The sequence below is a fragment of the Sceloporus undulatus genome, chromosome 2, assembly GCF_019175285.1.
Source record: "Sceloporus undulatus isolate JIND9_A2432 ecotype Alabama chromosome 2, SceUnd_v1.1, whole genome shotgun sequence".
NCBI lineage: Eukaryota > Metazoa > Chordata > Lepidosauria > Squamata > Phrynosomatidae > Sceloporus > Sceloporus undulatus.
Genome location: NC_056523.1, coordinates 91757532 through 91769567, shown reverse-complemented (window position 1 = coordinate 91769567; position 12036 = coordinate 91757532). Strand labels below are relative to the sequence as shown.

Genomic DNA, 12036 nt, shown 5'->3' with positions numbered 1-12036 from the left:
AATTGATACCGATCAATAAGGTCTCCCGCCCCCGTCAAATCCTCGCCTCTGTTCCGAAGCCAACGTTTCTGGCAGAGAAAGAGTATACTTCGATATTTTGTTTGTTCTGCCGTCTAAAAATAATCCAGGGCGGCCATTTCTAACCCGACCCGGTGTTCCCTTGTGTGTCGGAAAAGGGAGCATGGAAAGTAGCGTCGGGATTGCGACGGAGAAAGAGACACGCATCTGGGCAGATGTGGTTGTTGGGAAGTCGAAGGCTTTCACGGCCGGCATCCATAGATTTTTTTGTGGGTTTTTCGGACTATGGCCAGGTTCTAGAAGCGTTTCTTCCTGACGTTTTGCCAGCATCTGTGGCATCTGGCATCTTGAGAGAATGAAGATACCAGCCACAGATGCTGGCGAAACACCAGGAAGAAACGCTTCTAGAACCTGGCCATAGTCCGAAAAACCCACCCAAAACTCAAGATGTGGTGGTTGTTTTGTCAGGTGAGAAAGTGTCACCGCCTGCGCAGAGCTGGGAATGAATAGCTGAAAGGCCGAAAAGAATCCTCTCTGAGAACTTTTTTGTCCCTTTGGCTGCATCCACATTGGAGCCACGATCCGGTTTGAGACCGCTTGGGCCGCCCTGGCTCCATGCTCTGCAAGTCTGGGACTGGGAGTTTGTTGCGTCGGCCCCTTAAGGTGCCCTGGGGGCTGTGTCCCCTGGGGATCCATCCATCCCTGCCCTTTGAGATGCAGAGCGGCCTTCCCATGCAAATGCTGGCAGAAGGTTGGCCCAATAATGCAAGAGCCAGGCGAGAGGGCCCAGCCTTGCCTTGGGGAGGTCCTTGGGCAGAAGAAGAAGGGCCAGGAGGAGGAGGAGGAGGAGGAGGGCAGCACCTGGCCCAGAGGTGCTCCAGGTGAGAGCCAGCCGGAGCAGCAGCAGCAGCCGCCGCCGAGGGAGGCCCGCGGAGCCAGGGCCCAGCATGCCCCCGGGGGCCCTCGGGGAGGATGTACGTGGGCTACCTCTTGGATAAGGAGAGCCCCCCCGCCATGTACCCCAACCCGGTCCGACACGCCGCCCTCAACCTGCCGCCGCAGAACTACGTCCCGGTGCCGGCCCAGTACTCGGACTTCGCCAGCTACCACCACGTGCCGCCGGGCCTGAGCGGCGGGGAGCCCCACCACGGGCAGCCCTCCTCCGGCCCTTGGGGCTCGCCCTACCCGCCCCCGAAAGAGGACTGGCACGCCTATGGGCCAGGGGCCCCCGCCGCGGTGGGCAACCCCGGGCAGCTGGGCTACGGCCCGGCGGATTTCAGCCCCCTCCAGGGCCCGGGCTCCGGGCTGCTGCCTCCGCCGATGGGCGCCTCCTCGGTGGGCCAGATCTCCCCCGGCCCCCAGGGACCCCGCACCCCTTACGAGTGGATGCGGCGCAACGTCCCCGCCAGCGGTGCCAGCAGCGGTAAGGAGCCCTCGGGGGCCTCCATGTCCCTTCAGGCCTGGGCCCTTCCTTCATGATCCGCTTTGATACCGCTTCAACTGCCCTGGCTCCATGCTGTGGTATGCTGGGCATGGCATGGCTCCGCTCTGGGGCCACGACAAACTGCCATGTTCACAATTCCATAGCACTGAGCCATGGAAGCAAAGGAAGTGGTACCAAATCAGATTATTTCTCCAGTGTAAAGCAACCTTAGAGACCCAGTTAGCCCAGGGCAACTGGAGTGCTTTGTGGGTTTTTGGGGCTACGGGGCCATGCTCTAGAAGAGGTTGTTCCTGACGTTTCGCAGGCATCTGTGGGGCTGGCATCTTCAGTGAAGGCTTCGACTTCACATTTATAAGCTTTGCTTTTCATTCCCTTCCTCGCCTTCCCTTGTAGGCACAAGAGTTTTCACACAGTCTGGCTACTGAAAAGCCAGTTCAGCCCTGTGACAGTGGCCACTCCGAATCAGGAAAGCCCTCTAGGAACCAACTTGGAAGTTGAAGTATCATTCCAAATCTACAAAACAGTGATTCCCTTTATTGGGCTAACAGGGGATCACAATATTGTGGATTTGGGATGATGCTGTACTTTGCTGTATAGTAGTTGTGTATAGTTGTGTGTGTGGTAAACAGAGTGGCACACTTCATGTTCATAGGTGTCAGTGTTGTTTTGGGGATTAACCCCAATTCAGTGGCAGGATTTATGCTTACATACAGCAAGGCCCAAGCATTTCCAGCTGCAAGGGTAGGCAGCAGGGAATGGGAAAGGTTGAGCTATGCTGGGACCATGAGTGTCAGAGCAGATAATCCTAGACAAATGGAGAAATAGTATAAGGCAGTTACTATGAGTCACCCCATGCTGGATTTAGATGGACCCGATTTGGTATAAGGTTGCCTAATATGTTCAAATCTGACTGGCCACAGCCTCTCAAAGCCTGTGCATGTGTTTGCTTCATGTGGAGAGACTGCACATTTATTAAAATGTTACAGATTGCCAGCGTGATGTAATGATTTGATCCCAGCTTGGCCATGGAAATGCACTGGGTTTTTCCCTCAGCATCAGAGGATGGCAATGACAACCCCCCCTCTGAAGAAACCTGCCAAGAAAACCCTATGATCAGTTCACCTTAGGGTTGCCATAAGATGGAAATAACTTGAAGGCGCACAACAACAACAAAGTTTGTTACAGTGCCACTCTTAAACTGTCTAGAAATATAATGGGATTTGAGCATGTTTTGTATCATCTCCACTACATCCATACTGAGGGTCACAGGTCACAATTTATGAGAAACGCAAGTTAAGACCCACTAGGGCCAGTGTGACTTACATGTGTATAACCCTTCTTTGGATCATGTGTCAATCTTATTGACAGGGACTATAAACACCTTTACCTTGAACTAGGCACTCTGTGCTGAAGTTCTAGCCAGATTCATAGCAGGTATAGTACTATGATCAGTTTAATGCTACCACCATTTTGGTATAGAAAGGCATTAAAGGAAGAATTTTAGGGAAGCAAAATGGTCGTGACAATAACATATAACATTAATTGAGTGTACTTTACAGATTTCAGCTGTTTGTGTGCATGCTTTCCCCCCTTCTCTTCTACACTCAGGAGTATGATTAGAACTTTCTAAGAACTATCTTTTAGTTAAGTTGTTTACAATATGATTGTCAAACACTTCACCCAGATTCTGGCATTGAGTCACAAGTTAATTTTTCTCTTGTCTAGTATAGCGGTAGCTGACTGCATTTTTTAAAAACCTCTACCTTGTCAAAAACTTCTAGGCAGGTAAATACCTTCCTTCAGTGGCAGAGAAAAGAAAACCAGGGCCGGGGGGGGGGGGGAGCTATTCTGAGTTTTTGGAAAGCTAGTGTTTGGGGTGAGTGATTTAGCCATTTCTCCAAGAGTAAAGTATCCTTTCTTGCCACAGCAATGTATTACTATATCTAAAGGGCCAATTTCCATTTTACTATTTAAATGAAGAAGATGATGGTATAAAGGAAAGTATGCACAAATGTCTTTTTAAATGTTATGTTCCAAAATGAATGGCATGTTGTGTTTGTAAGCTTCCCTGGTTTCCTGGCATTTTGTACTTCATGTTTTTAGTGTGCAGTCGCTGACTCCACTCAGCTTAATACATTTGTTTTTGAGTTCAGCCTTGTTGTGTCGCTTCAAGTCATTTCTGACAATGTAATAGGGTTTTTGTGGCAAGATTTGTTCAAAAGAGGTTTCCCATTGCCTCCATCTGAGGCTGAGAGAGTGTGACTTGCTCAAAGTCACCCAGTGGGTTTCCATGGCTGAGCAGGGATTTGAACTCTGGTCTTCGGAGTCATAGTCCAGCGCTCAAACCACTACATCATACTGGCTCTCCAGAGTTCGGCCTCTAAGCACAGTATCTGAGACAAACATGGTATTTTGAAAGATGTTTACTCTTGGCATAAAAGTGCCCATCTTCCAGTTTCATGCAACATTATACATACCTTTGAAATATACAATTTTCGAGTATTACTAGGTGTGCAGTGGTTCTGTCTTTTGCTCCTGTTGTCAAAAGATGTGCACATTTAACTCCTGCACAAGAAATAACAAAATGCCAAGTGATGAGTATAACTTGACTGTCCCATTTCTTTTTATTCCATTACTAGAAATTCCACAATTTAGCCATTTTCTGAGATTAGATGTAGATGCTCTTTCAGGAAAAAAAATATTTAATTAGTTTTTTGTGGATTTGTTGGGCTATGTGGCCATGTTCTAGAAGAGTTTCTTCCTGACGTTTCACCAGCATCTGTGGCTGGCATCTTAATTAATTTATTTATTCAGAGGCTGTTGTATTATGAATACAAATTGTAGAATCTTTTCTGTTCTTTCCTAATGGTAGTTTAAGAGAAAGACAAATTAGGAGTTTCCACTGAACTTAGACCAATAGATAACCAAGTGACATTTTCTAATTCTGTGTGAAAATGCCAGGTAAAATTTGGAACCTGGATTAAGCAAGTGAAAAGCTCATTCCCTGCTGAATAAACATGAACTGGCAGTATCATGTGAAGTAGTGAAGATGTAATGTATTAGCAAGTGAAAAGGGGGTGGGAGGAATAAGATGTGAGTTGCTGTTGTGTGCCTTCAAATGGTTTTCAACTTATGGTGGCCCTAAGGCAAATCCATCGTGGGGGAGAGGGTTCTTTACAAGATTTGTTCAGGGAGGGCTTGCCTTTGCCTTCTCTCTGAGGCTGAGAAAGTGTGACTTGCTCAAGATTACCCAGTGGGTCTCCATGGTTGAGTGGAGATTCAACCCTGGTCTCCAGAGCCATTAGTCTAAAACTGAAACTACTATACTATGCTGGTTCTCATTGAGATGTAAGAGTGGGTTGCAACATGTATGTATTCCTTTCAGGAATACACCAGTCTGGTGTAGTGGTTTGAGCATTGGACTATGGCTCTGGAGGTCTGCTTGGCCATGGAAACCCACTTGAATGCCCTTGGGCAAGTCACACTTTCAGCCCCAGAAAACTCTGTGATAGGTTCATGTTGGGGTCACCATAAGTTGGAAACAACTTGAAGGCACACAACAACAACAACATTCTCTCAATACAGCTTATATAAGATTCCTAGGAAATTTCTGACCCAAATGCTTACTGCATCCAAATCATTTACCTTCAGCATGGTTATTGCATCATGCACCTTCAGCCCATATCCTGATAGTATGTGAGAAAACTAAGGTTACATCAGCCATGATCTTCATTATCATCATCCTTTCTTTACTAATTCAGGAATAAAAGGTTAAAGCACTAACTCCTTGGACTATTTAGTTGGCAAGTACTCTGGAGTACATATGCTGGATGTGGGATGGTTTTGTGTACAAGGAAACATGAGAAGAATGGAAAATCTGGATATCTTAAGTATGTGTCCATATGCATATGGCGATATGCAATGCATCTGATGTATGCCTTTGGGGAGGGAGAGAAGAAACAAACTATTTGGTGTTATCGTGTGCACATTTATGTGGTTAAATACCTCAAAGTCACATAATGAATGAATGAATTTATTAATACAGTCAATGACCAGAACATTAAAATCATAATGTACATTAGTTACCCTATTCGCCACCACCTTTCAATTTATGCTTATAATTTACCTTACGTTGTGGTAATTAAAGCAAAAGTGGGGGAGAATGATATGTCTGTAATATAGAAGAACTGTTATATTTTCTGTGAGAAATGAGGAAGAACTATACAAAATGGATGAACAACTTATCACTGCAAGCTATAAAACTTCAGAGTCCTATGGTTCCGCTTAAGCTTATGCCTTAACTTAACAACTGGTTTAACTTAAAAACTGTGTCATAATTTCCCACAAGACAAATGCAATTTCTTCAGTCATAAAGTATGTATATAGGGAATTAAGGGTTCAACACTGTGCCCAGCTACTTGGGAGTAAGCTTCATTCAACTCAACTTACTTCTGGGGAGACATTTGGTGGATTTAGAGAGAGTTGTTTCTCCTAATAGGACTTCCCATAAATATATATATTTCTTTAAAAAAATGCAGCCAGGTGAGCGGGAGGCAGGAGGTTCTGTGCTGTGTAACAGCGCAATTATTGGAAACATTGGCATAATAGTGGAGTGGTGTGGACTTTTGTCTGTTTTTGATGGCACTCTCTCAGCCCTTGCCTCCCTCTGAGGCTGAGAGAGTGTGACTCACCCAAGGCGGGTTTCATAGGAGAGCTGGGAATTGAGCCCAGGCCTCCAGAGTCGTAGTCCAATGCTCAAACTACACAAACTGTTAATTCAGTGGCATTTGTCGGTGGGATTGGGATATCTGCATTGAAAAGGCAGCCCACATATTGAAAAGTGTGTTGCTGCATGAGGAGGAAAAGGGCGAGAGTGCCACCTGCAAACTTTCCCACCAAACTGCCATTGTCCTTGTGGCGCATGGACAGCCTTCGTCCTCCTTTTCCAGGAGCTGTCCTACATTCCAGACTTCTGTCCAAAATGTCCTCCATTTTGAGCAGGGCTAAGAAGCCTGAATCGATATTTATATTAAGTGCTTTTAGCTTTTACTTGGCAATACCTCACACTTTTCTTGGAGGCCCTGCATTTTGCAGTGCCTTGTCCTCAGGTTGACCACAGGTCCTCCTTTTCCAAGACCAGCCGTACCTTTCCACCTTCTGTCCAGGAAGGATCCCAAAAAGTCCTCCATTCTCAGCAGGACTCAGAAGCTTGAATTTATTATTATATTAAGTGGTTTTGTAAGCTTTTCTTTGGTTATGTCCTCCATTTTTCTTGAAGACACTGAGCATGATTCAGAAGCATGGACTTATATTTCTAGTAGGAGTGTTGACTTTGGCTTTTCTTTGGTTAAAAACCTCCCTGTTCAGAAAGGCATTCAAAACAGAGAGTATTATGTTATAAAGTGTATGTTTTTTTAAAAAGTGCTTTTATCTTTTTAAATTGTATTCGGCTTTTAAACAAATGATCTGTTTTAATATTGTGATGCTGTAGTTTAATTCCATGTTAATTGTAACTTGTGTAGGTTCTCAGATATAATGTGTTTTTAGACCGCAAGCTGCTTTGAACCCCAATTTTGGGGAATGCGAAGGGTACAAATAATAATAACAGTAGCAGTAGTAGTAGTGAGCCCTTGATATCTACTGGGGTTTGGTTCCAGGATCCCCGTGGATATCAAAATCTGTGGATGCTCAAGTCCCATTAAATACAATGGCGTAGTAAAATGGTGTCCCTTATATAAAATAGCAAAATCAAAGTTTGCTTTTGGGAATTTCTATATATTTTAAACATATTTTCAAGCCATGGATGGTTGAATCAGTGGAGAACGAATCTCTGTATACGGAGAGTCGACTGTAATATTAGTAGTAGTAGTAGTAATGCAGTAATAATGCCCTCCATTTTTCTTGAATTCTTTAGCCACAGCATTTATAGTTCTAGGAGTGTTTCCAGCTTTTTCTTGGCTAAAAACATTGTCCTCGGACTAGGCTCTCCACTTTGTGGTGGCATGTTCTCAGTAGTGTGACCCAAGGGGACCAATCCCTCAGGTGCATCCGCACTGGAGCCGTAATCCGGGTTGAGAGCACTTGAGGGACCAATGCCATGCGATGCTGGGCCTAGGAGCTGAGCTTTGGCTGAACTCTTGAACTCTGAGTGTGTGTGTGTTTGGCTAAAGCTGCCTTTCCCCGGTGCCGGGAAAGTGGAAGTCTCTCCCCAGTCCCCAGCCAGGGCAAGGCAAATGGCCCTGGGGCTGCTGAGGGGAAAGGCTCCTCCTCAGGGCTGCTGCCCTGGTTCAAAGGCGGCGTCGGGCGGGAAGCTCAGGAAAGGCTCCGGGGGGCGCCTGGGGAAGGGAAGGGTGGCCCTTTCTCATGCAGAGCCAGGAGCCTCCTCCTCTCCTCCTCGGCCTCCTTGTTCTGCGCTTTCGGGGCGGGAAAGAGGGCGCCCTTTGAAGTCCAGGCAGCAGCAGCAGCAGCTCCTCCAGAGGAAGTGGCCCCCCTCTCCTTCCAAGGCCTGGAGCCCCTGAGGGTCTCTGGGACCACTCTGGGGAGAGACCTAGTTCTGAAGGCACCTAAGTTGGAGGCTCCCGGGAAGAAAGAAGAGGGCAGCAGCAGCAGCAGCTTCCTCAGGCTTCAGGCTACTGAGCCCACTCCCTCAAGTGCATGAGGAAGCAGTCTGGGAAAGCTCCTGCTGCCCACTTCTTACTTTCAGTCAGTCTCAAAGGGGCCACAAGATCTCTCTTCATACTGGTTCCACAGACTCACACAGCTATATCTTTGGATAATATTACTACTACTACTACTGATATGCATCTGAGGAAGTAGACTTGAGCCTAGGAAAGCTCATGCTGCCAGCTCCTTACTTTCAGTCCGTCTCAAAGAGGCTACAAGACATCTCTTCTATCAGTCTTAGTTTGGGCTGAAGGAAACGGGCCGGTTTTGCTCCCGCTCAGAGGCCAGGTTGACCAGACTTGGGCCCCCTTTTCCAGGACCTGCCCTCCATTTTAGCCTACTGTTCAAGAGGATGTTCAAGAGGAAGTCCAAAATGTCTTCCATTCAGAGCAGGACTCACAAGCTTGGATTTATATTTGTACTCTGCAAGGTGACCAGATGTCACAAACGCAAGTGAGAACAAGGCATCGCAAAATGGAGGACATTCAAGAAAAACAGAGGGCATTACCAAATAAAAGCTAAAAACATTCATGAAAATATAATTTCATGCTTCTTTATCATGCTCAAAATGGAGGACATTTTGAAATTCCTCCTGGACAGGAGGCAGAAATGTAGGGCACGCACTGGAAAAGGAGGGCCTCTGGTCATCCTGATATTATGTGTTTTTAGTTTTTATTTGGTCATGTCCTACATGTTCTGTTGCCTTGTCCTCTGGTCACCCTGACCAAGTTTCAAGCCATGTGAAGAAGGCACTTGCCTTTGCACTCCTTCCATTGTTTGGAAATGGCCTCATGACTGGCATAGACTTTACCATGGAGGATGCAATATAGTGGCAACATTTTTTACTCAGACATAAAGGCAGGTTACATCCAGAGGGAGGTTGTTTCATTGAAACTCAAGGAACTATTGACTTTCAAAATCTATAAAAATGTCTGGAATGTATAGTTTAGGCTTCAAAGCCCTCAGGACCTAGTTTAGCCAAAATTTTCCCCAAGGCCCATTGCCCTTCCCAATAGGAGTGATTTGGGCTTATGTTTATTAGATAACTTTAGAAATCCTAAAATAGCTTTGTGGAAAATCTGTTTAATAAAACTGTTCTAAATGTGCTTATAGAAAGCAGTTGTATTCTAAAACACACAGCTTGGGCTCACCCAAAGCTCATTTTGTGGATGTTGTTGTGTGCCTTCATTTCTGAGTTAGGCCATCCTAAGGTGAACCCATCACAGGTTTTTCTTGGCAAGATTTGTTCAGAGGAGGGTTGCCATTGGCTTTCTCTGAGGTTGAGAGTGTGTGACTTGCTCAGGGTCACCCAATGGGTTTTATGGCTGAGCTGGGAATCAAACATGAATGGGAATGGGTAGCTTTGTGATGTGCAGGTGCTTGCGTCCCTCCTCCAGTAACATTTGGAACAAGCATAACAACTGTACCACCATCACTGCCTTGCAAGGCATTTGGTGGATATTTACTTACCACAAATGTGGCCACTGACAAGCCTGTGATTCCGACTGCTGCCATAATGGATTGCCCTCAGAATGTTTCACTTGCCTGGCCTTCGCCTTCTTGATATAATGTGGTAATACAGCAAACATGCCCACACATAAACAGATGTTAAGTCATTTGGGAGATGGGCAGGATATCTCTCAGTCTCAGAGGATGGCAACCCCCCTCTGAAGAAACCTGCTAAGAAAACCTCTAAAAAGGTGTCGTTTTTTGTCGACTTTCTGCTCGCTTTATTTTCGCGTTATTGCTGTTTGGTGCAAATGTGTCTGAAAAACATCCTACATTTGCAGTTTTTTCCTACTTTTAAAATCCCATTTCTGAGTGGGATTTGTCTAGTGTGATAAGGCTTAGTGTCACCACAAGTCAGAAATGAAGGCAAAAATCTCAGTATTGGTGGAGGGCTCACATAACACACATTAAAAGTGTATAAGCAACACTATTGGAGCCCATAGATAACATGTTTACTACAGTAAGGCCACAAGGTTTTAGATTTAAGAAGCCATGTACAGGGTATTTACTAAATCAGAGAATGATAAATGAATAAAGTGGAGTTTCTGTAATAACTGGATAGAGTGGCATTTCTGTTCATTTTCAGACTGATAATGCTGATCCATTGACACAGATTTGGGGCCTTTATCTTTCATTTTGGTGATTTGTTTACTTCCCTAGAGTCTGCTGGGTGGATAACATAGAGAATCTTACTTTTGTTATCTGTGTGGTTATCCTCAGAACTCCTTTCAACCAGGATTAAAATCCAGTTCTGACTTGGTTGTTGTTGTTGTTATTGTTGTTGCATGCCTTCAAGTCTTTTCCAATTTATGGCGACCCTAAGGCGAGTCTATCATGGGATTTTCTTGGCAAGATTTCTTCTGAGGAGATTTGCCATTGCCTTCCCCTGAGGCTGAGAGCATGTGACTTGACCAAGGAATACCACCTTAAATTTATCAAAATGTGAACCAGGTAATACTTTAAGATCTTTGCAGCAAGAAAAAGGTGCTTTATCTGTTGGCAGTGAGAAACACACACACACACAAAAAATATCACTAAGTTTTACTTAAAACAATGTTATATTCTTTACCCATAATACCCTACAAAAACATTTCTGGTATCATTGTAAACTGTGCTTTTTCATTTTTTTTGAAGTAACATATATCTTGGACCAATAACTTTTTGTTTTCTTAAATGTCCATCATATATGAAAAAGCCGTCTTTATCTTGACAGACCCAACTCTATTTTCAAGCATTCTTGGAATTTTCAACAACTTATTTGGAGTTGATTACCACCTGAAGATCATCTTACGCATATTTTCTTTTAAATTACTACACAAAGTACGTTTTAAAATCTTAATCCATATTTTTGCTCATATCTCCATTTGAATTTTGTGCCCATTTTATTTTATAGTCTTTTACTGCTTCATCTTCTGTCTCATTTAACCCCCCCCCACACACAAAATGTACATAATATAAAACAACATACAAGGGTCAATTGTAAAGGTCAAACAAACTAACCTGAATTGCTAATTATAAACTACTACTTGTAGTAAATAAGCTAATTGACATAGACAAGGGGAATGCATGACTATGAACTTGCCAGCTAATGATTATAACTAACTAATAGTTCTACTTGCTTTAATTCAAATAAAAAGCATTGCATGGTTGATATTAAAATATTAGTAATAAAAATATCCTTCTACTTGTTACTCTTAACTATTATTTCCCCCCACATCTTGTCCACATATTCAATGACTAGATTAAACTCTTCTTTAAAAATATCTATTATGTTATCCTTAATAAGTTTGTTAATTTGTCCATATTTGCCAAATCACTCAGTTATAACAAGTAATATTATGTGGGCCCTGCAGAATCCTTCAGTTTTTGTGCATATAATAGTTTGATTGTTTTTATCATATATTGTAGAATTCTTCCATATTTTAAATCTTTAAATTTTAAATCAATTATAAATTGTATGTGCTTTCAAGTCAGCCCTGATTAGTACTTGGATGAGAAGCTGCCAAGGTGTTTTAGGCTCTGTTTCAGAGGAAGGAACCAGCAAACCTTCTCTGAATATTCCTTGCATAAGAAAACCTTATGAAATTCATGACGTCACCATAAGTCAACTGGTGACTTGAAAGCGCATGCACACACAGAAGCCAAAACAGAATAGTTTACCTCTTATATATGAAGTGCTTGACCAGCACCAGACTGATCCAAATGAAGTAAAAGTGCCTTGTTCTAAAAGAAATATTCCCACCTATCAGTCCTAGGTACTGCCTAAATATCCTGCAGGTATCAGATCAGGTCTGATATTGGAAGCTAAGCAAGATCAAACCTCATCAATACTTGGAAGAGAGACCATCAGGGAATACCTGGTGCTGTAGACTATGGCCGGTTACAGACCGGCACTTTAGTGC

At 44.0% G+C, this 12036-nt stretch overlaps 1 protein-coding gene across 1 annotated transcript in view; it reads left to right on the top strand.

Annotated features, from left to right (window-relative positions):
- Positions 1 to 990: 990 nt before the first annotated feature.
- The window catches only part of CDX1 (caudal type homeobox 1), a 42125-nt gene continuing 31079 nt past the window's right edge, over positions 991 to 12036 (top strand). Inside the window, exon 1 of the mRNA XM_042454034.1 lies at positions 991 to 1441. Coding sequence (XP_042309968.1) covers positions 991 to 1441 — 451 coding nt within the window. The remainder of the gene's footprint in view (positions 1442 to 12036) is intronic.